The sequence below is a fragment of the Nyctereutes procyonoides genome, unplaced genomic scaffold (genome assembly GCF_905146905.1).
Source record: "Nyctereutes procyonoides isolate TBG_1078 unplaced genomic scaffold, NYPRO_anot_genome, whole genome shotgun sequence".
Lineage (NCBI taxonomy): Eukaryota > Metazoa > Chordata > Mammalia > Carnivora > Canidae > Nyctereutes > Nyctereutes procyonoides.
Window position 1 is genome coordinate 41,208,832 of NW_026575126.1, and position 13,158 is coordinate 41,221,989.

At 46.1% G+C, this 13,158-nt stretch overlaps 1 protein-coding gene across 2 annotated transcripts in view; it reads left to right on the top strand.

Moving 5' to 3' along the window:
* The window catches only part of UBN1 (ubinuclein 1), a 37,883-nt gene extending 24,885 nt beyond the window's left edge, over positions 1–12,998 (top strand). The window contains exons 13-18 of one of the 2 annotated variants that reach the window (XM_055340113.1): positions 4,402–4,452; positions 4,547–4,589; positions 5,934–7,253; positions 8,198–8,441; positions 8,723–8,812; positions 10,759–12,998. In XM_055340113.1, the coding sequence (XP_055196088.1) occupies positions 4,402–4,452; positions 4,547–4,589; positions 5,934–7,253; positions 8,198–8,441; positions 8,723–8,812; positions 10,759–10,808 (1,798 nt within the window). In that variant the 3' untranslated portion in view covers positions 10,809–12,998. The remainder of the gene's footprint in view (positions 1–4,401; positions 4,453–4,546; positions 4,590–5,933; positions 7,254–8,197; positions 8,442–8,722; positions 8,813–10,758) is intronic. The other variant, XM_055340114.1, reaches the window with a different exon arrangement.
* The last annotated feature ends 160 nt before the right edge of the window (positions 12,999–13,158 follow it).

The window sequence follows — 13,158 nt, forward strand, 5'->3', positions numbered from 1 at the left end:
GCTGAGCAGGGAGCCCACTGACTCAAGGCTCGATCCCAGGACCCCCGGGGTCATGACCTGAGCCAAAGGCAGATGCTTAATAGACTGAGCCACCTAGATGCCTCAGTCTAAATTTCTTGAGACTTACTTTGTGACCTAATATATGGTCTGTCCTGGGAAATGTCCCATGTACACTTGAGAAGAATGATCTGTTGTTGGGTAGTGTACTGTATATGTTGTTGGATCTAGTTGGTTTACTATGTTAACTTTTCTGCTGTTTTATTTGTCTTCTATTTGGTGTTCTACTCATTATTGTGAATGGGTACTGAATTCTCCAACTCCTGTTGTAGAATTGTCTATTTCTCCCTTCATTTCTGTCAGTTTTTGCTTCCAGTATAGGAATGTTTATAATTATTGCATCTTCTTGGATCCGTGGGTGGCGCAGCGGTTTGGCGCCTGCCTTTGGCCCAGGGCACGATCCTGGAGACCCGGGATCGAATCCCACGTCAGGCTCCCGGTGCATGGAGCCTGCTTCTCCCTCTGCCTATGTCTCTGCCTCTCTTTCTCTCTCTGTATGACTATCATAAATAAATTTAAAAAAAAATAACTATTGTGTCTTCTTGCTGTTTTGAAGTTTTTATTAATACATAATGTCCTTTGTCTTATACTCTTTTTTTTTTAAGATATATTTATTCATGAGAGACAGAAGGAGAGACATAGCAGGGTCCCTATGAGGAGCCCGATGTGGGACTCAATCTCAGACCCCAGGATCATGCCCTGAGCCAAAGGCAGATGCTCAACCACTGAGCCACCCAGTGCCCCGTCTTGTAATCTTTCTTTTTTTTCTTGTAATCTTTCTTGATTTAAAGGCTGTTTTTTTTTTAAGTAGAATAGCTATTTTCATTTATTTATTTTTTTTAATTTTTATTTATTTATGATAGTCACAGCATAGCTGTGTTTTGTCTGATACCAGCATAGCTTCCTCCCCTGCTCTCTCTCTCTGATTATTGTGTGTGTGGAATATCTTCTTCCATCCTTTTGCCTTCAACCTGTTTTTGTTTTTGGGTCTCAAGTCAGTTCCTTTAGACAGAATTGAATTCAATCATGTGTGTTTATCCATTCTGTCAATCTTTGTTTTGATTGGAAAATTTAATCCATTCATATTTAAAGTAATTACTGATAAAGAAGGGCTTGCTTCTGTAAGTTCAATGACCTATAAAAACGCTGCTCCCGTACAGTTCTGTCCCCGCTTTGGTTGCTGATAGCACAAAATTACATTTTTATACATTGTGAGCCCCAGAACATAAGCTAATAATTTTTTTAAATGCCTTACTGTCTTAGATTATGTAGAAAACAAGATTTGGAGTTACAAACCAAAGTTATAGTAATATTAGGTTTTATGTTAATAATTGCTATTTTTTTCTTTATATTAGTCTCTTAAATCATGTAGAAAGTAAAAAGTTCACTTACAAACCACTGTTAGGAGATTACTAGCTTGTTTTTTTAAAGATTTATTTGAGAGGAAAAAAACGCGTGTGCATGCAAATAGGAGGAAGGGCAGAGGGAGAGAGAGAATCTCAAGCAGACTCTGCTGAGTGTGGAGCCTTCTGGGAGGCTCCATCTCACAACTGTGGAATCATGACCTGAGCTGAAATCAAGTGTCAGACACTTAACTGAGACTTGGGGAATCTTAGAAAACTAGCTTTTATAATTGCCCTTAAATTTACTTTTTCGAGATCCTTATTTCTTCACATGGCTTTAAAGTACTGTCTGATGTCATTTTATTTGCACAGGGCCCCCTTGAGCATTTCCCGCAGAGCAGTCCAATGATCACAATGTCCTTCAACCTTTGTCTGTCTCAAAGTGTCTTCATAGATCCCCCACTTCTGAAGGACAGTTTTGCTGGATATAGGATTCTTGTTGGCCCTTTTCTTTCAGCACTTTGAGTATATTTGCCCACTATCTTCTGGCCTCCCAACATTTCTGATGAGAAATCTGCTGATAATTTTAAGTGATGATGTACTTCTCTCTTTGGGCTTTCAAGATTCTTTTTGTTTTAAAAGTTTGATTACAATGTTTCTCTGTGGGGTTCATCTTGGAGTTCACTGAGCATCTTGGATGTTTACATTCATCTTTTTCATCAGATTTGAGGGGTCGTTAGCCAATATTTCTTCCACTATTCTCTCTGCCCTTTCTGCCCTCTCTTCTCCTTCTGGGACTTCTATAGCATGTGGTGTACATGTGGTCCAAGAGATGGTGCCCTGCATGTCCCTGTGGTAATTTCCATTATCTTCTCTTTGCACACATCTGTATTTGAGTATCTCCAGGAAATTTTTCATTTTTGTTATTATACTTTTATTAAGTTCCGGAATTTCTTCTTAGTTTCTGTTTAGGTTTTCTGTCTCTTTATTGGTGTTTCCGTTTTGTTCACAACAATCTATCTTGACTTTCTCTACATCTACTTGTAGTTCTTTGAGCATCTGTAAGACCATTGCTTTAACATCTTTGTCTAATATATTTGCCATTAGATCTTTTTTGGAGAGAGTTTCTGGGTATTTTTTTTTCCTTTGAACAGCCTATACTTTCCTATTTGTTTGTTTGCCTTATGTTTTTTTTTTTTTCTATGCATGTGTGTGGAACACTAGATTTGAATTGAACGTGGTAACTCCAGAAATCAGATTCTCTCACTTCCCCCAGGTTTACTTTTTCTTGTTATTATTTTTATCTTTTTTTTTTTTTTTTTGAGATATAATTGACATACAACGTAGAATTAGTTTCAGGTGTAAAACATAATGTTTTTACATTTGATATTTGTGAAATGCCTACCACAGTAAATCCTAGGGATCATCATTTACCTCACATAGTTACAATTTTTCTTTTCTTTGATGAGAACTTTTATCTTCCGGGTGCCTAGGTGGCTCAGTTGGTTAAGTGTCTGACTCTTGATCTCAGCTCAGGTCTTGATCTCTGGGTCATGAGTTCAAGCGCCACATTGGAGCCTACTTAAAAAAAAAAAAAAAAAAAAGATGGATTCTCCCAGCAACTTTCAAATATACAGTACAAAAAAAAAAAAAAAAACCCAAATATACAATACAGTATTGTTAACTGTTGTCCCCATTCTGTATATTTTTGTTTTTGTGAATGTTGTGGGTGGTCTCTCTGCCTGAGATCAGCCTGTGGTGTAAACTTAATGTCTTCCTGGGTCTTATCTGAGCCCTTGCTTGGGCACAGGCAGTCGCTCTCTCACTTTCCCCCATATATGCAGTTGTTTTGAATGTTCTGTTTTTAAATATCTGTCTCCTAAAAGTGAGAAAGTGAAGATTGAAGGAGGGTAAAGGACAACAGTTTTTCAAATCCACTGGAAGTCACCTCAGCCAAAGGGGCAGGGGCTTGCCATGGGGTGGGGAGAGACAGCAGTGGCTGCCCATCTCTGTCTGTACCTCTGTGATGAAAAGCAGCAATCAGAGCAGAGGTTCCCAGTACTTGGAGGACCTCCCAAGTTCCTGCAAGCTGTGGGCAAACTGTTCTGGGGACATGTGTGCAGCTGCCTGACGTGGGGCTGGGGACAGGAGGCTGCAACTGTGCTAAGAGCTAGAATTGACAGCAGTTTACTCTTCAGGTCCTCCCCTGTAAGTTGTAAGCCTTCAACATACTCTAGAATTCCAAAATAGTTATTTTAAGATTTATTTTTTTTTAGAGAAAGTGCAAATGTGTGAACAGGGAGAGGGGCAGAGGGAGAAGGAGAGAGAGAGAATCTCAGGCAGACTCCACGCTGAGTGTATATAGCCCAATGCGGAGGTTGGTCTCACAACTTTGAGATCAGGACCTAAGCTGAGATCAAGAGTTGGATGCTTAACTGACTGAGCCACACCCAGGTACGCCTAAAATAATTATTTTAGATTCTATTAGTGTAGTTGGTGTCCAGGTGGGTTGACAGTTCCTGGTGCTTCCTACTGTACCATCTTCCTAGAATCAAGACATGGAGCCTTTCTTTGTATCCCTTCTTTAGGTGGACTTGCTCTTTTCTTTACAGATTGAACTTCTGAAAGTGTATGGGGAGGTGCATAAAGAAAATTTTGTTGTGTTTCCCTAGAAAAAGAGAAACTATGGTCATTACACATTTGACTCTTAGAAGGAATGAGAATCAGCAACAAGGAAATCACTTCTGCCTTTAGGGGAGAAATCACTATGAGAAATTTGGGGACAGAACCATAGTTTTTTGGGGTCACTCTAGACTGTTTGCTTTTGAGTCGCCAGTGTAGCCACTTAAGACTCTCTCACTAGAAATTAAGCTCACCAGGCCACTGACATTTAAGGCATAATAGTCACTGAGTACCAGGGATGTTAGGAAAGCTCTAGAAGCAGAGTGCTTGCCTTCAGGGGGGTCTATGCAGACTGCTTAGTGTTCTCTTTCTGTTTCAGGACTCTGTTTAAGGAGAGCAGACGAGGCCATGGGCATCTGACGTCAATCCTGTGAGTGTCTCAGTACTTTCTCAAGAACTACTGTTATTTTCACTTCCTTTGTGGATCTCCTCTAACCCTTTTCTGTGTTCATTCCTTTGAACAGGGCCAAGAAGAAAGTCATGGCCTCTTCCAAAATCAAGATGAAGGTGAGTCAGCCTGCTCAGGGTCATGAATTCTCCTCTCTCTTCAGCCATACATATGAAACCTCTCAGGTGACCAGAGCAGCTCCTTGAGCTGTGCTGGACTGAGTGACAGCTCTTCAGGATGGTACTCTTCAGGCTATACCAAGAGGCAGCCTGGCCCATTGCAGGGGCCTGAAGTTGGCAGGGCAGAGACCTGAGCTGGGCCACTTTAGTGCCTTCCAGCCTTAGTTCTAGGAGACTGTTTCTGGGTTGTTGGTGGTGTTTGTAGGATTCAAATGAAGTCTTCCTGACCGCTCTCTGAGGAGTGAAGAGCCCCTGCAGATGTGAAAGTCTTCTAGCGTGAGGATACTCCTCATGGCAGAACAGTGCTAGCCAGGTGCAGGTTAGCCTGGAGCTGCACTGGAAAGGGCAGGTGCCTTTGTTGTATTTACCTGGCAGGGATGGAAGGTAATACAGTGGCTAGAGAACAGAGACTGAAAACCATGTTAGACCTTGCAGAAACTTTTCAGTGTAGTAAGAATTGCTGTTTTACCAAAATTTTTTAATAGCTCATGAGGCTTTATAGTGCCATGATCATATATAAACAGTCCGTGAGAATAAGCTGTGTCAATTCTATATTCTTAAGTATCTGTGAAGCTCCTACAGTGTCTAAGACAAACTGCATTAAGCACTTGGGATGTGGGAGTGATGGGGTAGGTCCTGTTTCCGCTCCTATGACAGGACTTTTCCTTTGCACCGAGCTGAGGAGATGCTAGAGAAGACCAAGGAGGAAAAGAAAGCTAACTTAAGACAATTCTCATGCCACGCCTCGTTTTCTGATTGCAACTGGGAATACTCTGACACAGTGTGAGGCCATCTCTTTGCTTGAGCCTTTTACTTTTTCAGAAACAGAAAGTTTGGGCAGCCCCGGTGGCTCAGCGGTTTAGCGCCACCTTCAGTCCAGGATGTGATCCTGGAGACCCGGGATCTAGTCCCACGTCAGGCTCCCGGCATGGAGCCTGCTTCTCCGAGACTCTGTCTCTCTCTCTGTGTCTCTCATGAATAAATAAATAAAATATTTTTTAAAAAAAGAGAGAGAAGGTTTCTTTGCGGGTGAGTATGTACATAGCAAGAAAGTATGCTTGGTAAGCCAAGCCAGCCAACTAGGAACCAGAGAGGGTGAAGGAGTTTAGCACTTTCAAGTTGAAGCAGGCACGGCAACTGCTCTGTTCCTCTCTTGTTTTGTGATTGTACAAGAAAACCTGGATCTTTGGGCCTCATGGTGTTCTCACATTTGCATCCTCACTGCAAGGCCAGTGTTGGCATTGTTGGACATTTCTAAACATCAGAATTTCTATTTTCCTTTAGGAATCATCCACTAAGCCTGATAAAAAGGTTTCCATCCCATCAGGCCAGATTGGTGGCCCCCTGCCTTTGCCTTCAGAACACCCAGGAGGAGGCCTGAGCACTGGGGCTGCAAACAGGGAGCTCTCAACCCAGGCGTCTGGCAGCCTTGCTAATCCTGCTCCTATCAACCTGGAGGACTCGTTGGATGGGGACTTGATCCGTAATTCAGCCTCCTCTTTGGAGGTGGTGTCTAAGGAACTGGCTGTACTGAACAGCAGAGCAGGTGGGGGCTCTGAGTTCCCACTGCCGGCACCCTCAAAGGCACCTGCAGAGAAGATGGTGGGTGTCGGGTGCTCAGAAGAGAAGAGGAACTTTCCAAAGCCCAGCCCTTCTGCCCCGCCAACCTCCAGTTCTCTGCAGTCTCCCCTCAATTTTCTGGCTGAACAGGCTTTGGCACTGGGGCAGTCCTCTCAGGAGAAAAAACCAGAGAGCTCTGGCTACAAAGAGCTATCCTGTCAGGCCACGCTCAGCAAGGGCCTGTCAGAAGTGCACCAGTCCAAAGCAAAGCACCATGGCTTGCCACGGACGTCTCATGTACCCCAGGCAGCAGCTCCTGTGCCTGGCCCCCAAGTCAAAGTTTTTCATGCAGGCACTCAACAGCAAAAGGGTTTCACCCCTCCAGCTCCTTTTGTCAATAAGCTCCAGGGCCCAAAGCCTTCCTCCCCACAGTGCCATCGTTCCCTCCTCCAGCTTGTGAAGACAGCAACCAAAGGCCAGAGCTTCCATCCCTCCACGCCGGCCTCTTCAGGAGGCACACCAGCCTCCAGCAGCAACTCGCATAAGACCCCAGCCTCGTCCTCCACCGCCCTGAGCCATCCAGCAAAACAGCACTCAGCCAGCTCTTCAGGGCCATCTTATAAGAATAGTCCCTTTGCCAGCTCTGTCTCTAAACATGGGGTTTCTTCTGGCAGCTCTTCCTCTGGAGGAACACCAGTCCAGAGCTCTACTTCCGGGAACCTGCTCCCCGGTGTACAGCCTCCCTCCACAGGACAGTCTGCCAGCAGACCTGTCCCAGGCTCTGCAGTGAAAAAACCACCTGTTTCCCAGAAGCTGACCCTGGTGGCCCCTCCAGGTGGTCCAAATGGAGACTCCAGCGGTGGGACCCAGGGAGTGGCAAAGCTACTGACCTCCTCCTTGAAGTCCAGCGCAGTTAGCAGCGTGACATCGTCTACCTCCTTGCCAGTGAGTGTCCTGGCACAGCAGCCCACCCCTCATGGGTCTTGTGGACAGGGCCGCTTGCCTTGCCCTGGTCGGAGAGTGAGATCTGACACTGAAGGTCAGGTAGGAACAGTGAGCCCGGAAATTGGAAGGAGGACTGGGCTTCCTGTTTTCAGGTCTTTACTTTTCTGGTGGTAGGAATCCCAGGAGATCCTGAAACTTCTCCTGTGGATGAGCAGAAGGAAAGGACTGGTTTGCAGGGATCCTGGGTGGCATAGAACGAGCCGTTAAACTACTTTCATATTTCATAGCCTCCTACTTGTCCTTCTGTCCAAACAAGTAAATGAAAATGTCATTACCTCTCAGATCATCAGTTTTGTGGAGATATTCATGCCCCAGGAATATGAGTATCTTGGAAGAGTGTTTGTTTTGGTTGGGTTTTAAAGGACTCTGTAGGTCAGATAAGGCAATTTGACAGAGTACAGTGGTTCATGAGGCTTGCCTGTGGGTAATTACAGAAGTTTGGATGCAGGTTCGGAACATGGGAGAGAGCAGTTGTTTTCACTTTTCCAACATATAAAAAAAGACTATGTAGTTAGAAAGACAAAACTATAGAAAGGTATGTTCAGAAAGGTCTCATCTGCCTGTGTCCTGCTCCTACCACCCCTGCAAGGTAACTATATTCCTTAGTTTCAGGTTTTTCCTGCTTCTATCTAAGAACAAAGATCAACACATACAAATATGTGTTTTATGTATATAAAGATGGACACATAAGCATTTGTGTATGCCTACATCTGTTTTGCTGTCTACAAGAGATACTCTTCCTTTCTCGCACAAAGGTATATTTTATACCCGGCTTTTTAAATGAACACTGTCCTGGGAGCCATTCCATGCTGGGTCAGAGACTCCTCTTCCTTCCTTTGGAGCGACAGAGCAGGGGACACCTTCACCTTCTTAAGGGATAGTTACCAGTGGGTCCCCACCCTGCACATCCATTACCAGCTCTGGTCTGTGAGTGAGCTGCGGGCAGGACTGGCGTTCTGACCGTGCTGTGTTTCCTTTCCTAGAAAGGAACGAGTGGGGCTGTGCTGCTGGCCAGCTCCTCGCCCTTAAATCTGCTGTCTGCATCGTACAAGTCCGGCAGCGCGAAACTGCCCGGAGCCATGAATTCCAACTCCCTGGGGATCATCTCCCAGTTTCCTCTCCATGTGCTCTCCTTCAGCGCCGAATCCTCTGCCAAAGCAGGGGTTTCCAAGGATGCCATTGTCACGGGTCCTGCTCCTGGGACATTCCACCACGGCCTCAACCATAGTAAGTGTTGCTTTCCTCTCGTCATCCTGGAGGGACAGAAGGTTCCTCAGTGCCTGTGCTATGATTGATGAGTTCTGTTGTCACGTGCTGGGTTCCTGTGTTTGTTTGGTGTGTGACCATGGGCAGAGTTCCTGGGAACCATGCTGAACCCCCTCCCCGTGGGGTTCTCACCCGGAACCTGTCCAGTAGGTTGTCTGGGATCTCAGCCACCAAAGCAGCTTTTCTGTTCCTGTCTTCAATGTGTGTGTTTTGTTCTTTTCTCCCCTCCTGTTTTTTCTCAGGTCTCCTGGCTGGCTTGCACTCCAGCCCACCCCGTGCAGCGCCTCTCCCACACGCTGCCGTGTCCACCCACATCCCGCAAAGTCTGCCAGGTAATTGCCAGGTGATCAGAGTGCCACGCACACAATGTGCTATTCTGCTCCCCACCCATTAGATGCCTTGTCTGCTGCCAGGAAGTTCAGTGTCTTCACCTCGTTGTTACTGTGTTGTCCTGCTTTGTCCTTAAAGGCTCTGGCTCTTTGGGTACTCAGAAACTGACACAGGCTTCCCCTTTGAAATTTCCCCTCGTTCCCCACTTGGAACTGCCACTGGGTCAACCTCACCCTGTGTGATCACAGGGGAGGAGGTAGTGGCCTGTGTTCAAGGCAGGGGAACTCCCTGAGCTAAACTTGGTGCTTACATTGGTGCTATTATCCAAGGGCTAATTGGGGCACTGAAAAGCGTTTGCATTTAAGCTGCTACACCTTCCAGGTGCTGCCAGCTAACAGAAGCCTCTCAAAACTTTAAGTGAAAGGGAGACCCCAAACAGCAGTGAGGTCACAGTGGCAATGTTTTAGGAGGGACCTTTACCCGTGATGCCAGCATGTGTGCCAGACAGGAGCAACTTTCAGTTAAGTTTGGGGGTGAAGGCAGATGTTCAGGAGCACAGCAGGACCTGGGGCAGTATTCCATTTCTCTTCCTGCTTTTCATCTCCGTAGATCAGTGGATTTCAGAAAAAGGGTGTGGTATGCAGCACAGATGCCCCAGCTGGTAACCTTCATAGTACATAGTAAGTGATTGGTCTCACCCTGTACTGGAATGGAACCTGCTTCTCAAGTGTACCTAATGGAACACTGGCAGGAAGCTTCATGGGATTTTGGTTTTGGCCTCCTATTCTTACTATGATAGACCTGCTCCAGAGAGGACCAGGAAGGCTACATCAGTCATGGCAGAGCCATTCTTCAGGAAGCTGAGCCTGGGGTAGCCCTGGTGCACAGGTAGTGGGGTGGAAGGAAGACAGGGAGCTTGCCTGGAAGGGCATACCTGTGGCCTGATGCCTCCCAATCTGTGTCTGCCTCCAGATTTGCTGTGGGTCTCTGGCCCCCATGTCCTGAGGCTGATGTGTTCCTAGTGAATGCCAGAGGCCGTCTGGGTATAAGAATGGATTGAAAATTTCCAAACTGGAAATTTTGCTGCTTTAGAGAAAGGAAGCAAGGGGCTAAGCCTATACCAACAGTGACTCCTATTTTCCTCTAGAGAAGCAGTAATTGCAGTGGACTTACTCTGCAAACTAGTGGCTGCTGCTGTAGCTAAGAGGATAATGTGGGGGTCATAGAGCCACGTAGATGAGAGTTTGTGGTTTGAAAGATGGCATTGCCTCTGCTTGCTTTGGGGAATGTCACACTTTGAAACAGAAAATAATTGAAAAGCCATTGGAAACATGGGTGTTGGTCTGTGGTATTTTCAGAAAAAGCAAAGAAAAACCTTGTGCCATTTCTGTCTCTTTTAAAGCTTCTTCAGGTTGGAGGATTACATAGAGTGGTTGTAAACAAAACACTGCATGCTTACTTCAGCTGTGTGACTGTGTCTGCTTTGCTTTCTTTCCCCTGCAGACTCAGAATGCTAGTGCCTTTGAACTTGTCTTTGTAGGACCTGAGGGTTTTGATGCTGAGAGAGTGCTCATTGCTGCTTGAGTGCAGCATGGTCTCTAGGCCTCAATGTTGAGTCCAGCGTTCCAGGGGATGGTGGTGGCAGCTGAGAACAGAAGCCGCTCTGGTCGCATGGCATGCAGCAAGCAGCTGCCTTCACAGTGCTCAGAAAGCCATGCACACTGCAAGCTGCTGCAAGTAGCAATGCACTCATTCTCTGTCAAGGGTTTTTGGGCTCATTGGAGCCCCCTAGAACACTCAGCGTTCAGGGGCTTTTGCTATTTAAGTGATTCCCTTGAGGTTTTGTTACTGCCTCCTTAAGGGAATCTGAGATCCTGAAAGACTTGTGTTTTTTTTTTTTTGTTTGTTTGTTTGTTTGTTTGTTTGTTTTTTGCTTATTCTTTTACAGATGCTTCTCAACTTCATGGAAAAGGGCCTGGTGTACCACGGAAATTGTGACCTCTTCAGAGGAAAGGCCCGACTAACTTAGGTCTGGGCAGAAGCTGAACAAGTAGGTCTCAGAAACTGGATAATCGCAATGCTCTTTCTGCCGATTGGTTCTCTTCTGGAGAAGGTGTGAGTGCTAAGTGGAGCGTCTCTTGGCACTGTGATGTGCCTTCTGTTAGGGGAGCAGCCCTGGGCTTCTCCAGAGGCACTGACTGGCCTGGTGCTCCAGGCTCCGCGGCTCTGTCATGGACAATCGTTGGAGGGGCAACTCTGGGCTGGGGTGCACGCTGGGTCATGTACGAAGCTCTGGTGTCAGGGTGGAGCAGTTGGCACACGTGCTCTAAATCCACCCGACCCCTGGCTTTTGGTCACAGTACCTCATAGTGCCCTACTGGTCAGGGACTCCTGGCCACAGCAGGATCCCTGGGTGGTCATGGTGTCCGTCCCATCCTCAGGCTGTGTGCTCAACAGGACAAAAATCCAGGCTAACACACAGCTGGGAGACTTGTGTTTTTTTTTGTTTGTTTTGTTTTTTTTTTTTGAAAAGTACTCAGAACACCTAATGTTTGCTCGTTGTGGTGGGGGCCAGCTTCTCTGCTGAACATGACAATGAAGCTCTTTCAGAAAAAAAAGACCTTTGTAGATTCAATAGTTGTGACAGGATTTTTAAAGACACTTATTTTGGTCCAGATTTCATCATTACCATTAACGCATTGGATAGAATGGGACTGCTTTTCGCATGTCATATTATAGTAAGACATAATTCCAGTGCCTTTATGGTGGAGAATTAGACACACGTCCATTCAGCCTTCTGAGTGGATCTCAGATGAAGACTTTTTTAAAAGATATGTCTGTATTTAAGACATAGCTAATTTGAGTTTTTTACAGTTGCACATCATAATCTGTGCTGTCCTGACTTGAAGGTCATCTGGGGCCCCAAATCCCAGGTCCCAACAGCCAGGGCCCCCATTTTGTTTTTTTTCAGAGTTCATACAGGTGGACTGCAGAGCCCCAAAGCCCTCCACCTTTTTGAGGGCCAAGGATATGAGGGGTTCCAAGTCACAGACATTCCAGTTTGTTTTCTTTAGAAACCATTCTCAGGCAGAGCTGCAGGAACAGGCCTCTGTGAAGCATCTGCCATGTAGAAATAAGCCTTGCCATCCTGGAGCTCTCCAGGCAACAGGGCTGTGCATTGACTTAAGGGTGGTGCGCCAATGAGCTCGAAGAGTACGTCAGAGACAGACTAGGACAGCTATCCCGGAGCACACTCAGCCAGTGGCTGCTTCACAAGGATGGTCAAAGCCCTTGCCTGTCCTGTGAAGTGTGTACCACCCTGTGTGTCTGAACTGACTGCTTTGGCTAAGTGGTTGCAAATATGTTACGAGTAATCAGCCTCCTCAGAATGTACACCTGTGTGGACACAGGCAGCTCTCTTGCTTCCTGCCTTCCAGGGTACAGCGCTCAGTAACTCACAGTCATGCAGAGGTTTGCCTGGTTTCCAGCGGAGCAAGACCTCTGTCAGCTGTCCGGCTAGGCCTCTGCTCTTTTTTTCTTTTCTTTTTTGTTTTCCTTTCTTTCCTTTTTTTTTAAACGTTAAGAACCAACATGTGTTTCACATCGGGCTAGAGTGGATTCCTTATCCCTTCATTATATCTATTTTTTGCAACTTGGGTTTCCAGTTTGTTTACAGAATAGTCTTAGGTAGTAGCAAAAGAGCCAAAGAAGAGATTTGTATTGCTGAGCTCAGAGCCGCAGAGGCCGTCCGTGAACACGGAGCAGTGGGAACTCTCCAGGCTTCTCCACCCGAGGACACCCAAGGTCCCTTCCCTGCAGCGCTCCCTCCTCCCCATGTACCACTGAGTGTGCAGCTGGAGCAGAATACCCTCATTTTTAGGAATCTAGTGATGCCTCTTGCCTCAGGGAAACGTTTCTTTGATGGGGAGTTTATGAGATTTCTTTTTCTTGTTTATGCTTTATTTGTGGTAACGAAAGAGTGAATGACTTCCACAGCCATGGCCGGGCGGGCCGGCAGGCAGAGCAGGGCCTGGGGCTGCAGGGCTGCGGGGCTGTCCCTGGTGCAGCCGCTCCTGAGGTGTGAGAGGGGCTGTGGCTTTTGTGCGGCGCGACTATGTTGGTGTTGGGGGGTGGTATGGAAATTGTTAATCTTGTATAAAGCAACTCAATAAATTGTTTCAAGGTTTCCAAAAACATTGTTTCTCATTCTCTTTTTTTTTTTTTTTTTTTTTTTTTTGCAACTAATTCTTCTTCCCCCAGGAGCTGGTATATGTGGAATATCCATTTTGGCCAAAAGCCAAGAGGGAGCAGGGGAAATAATAAGCCTCACATGCAAAAGAAGAAACAC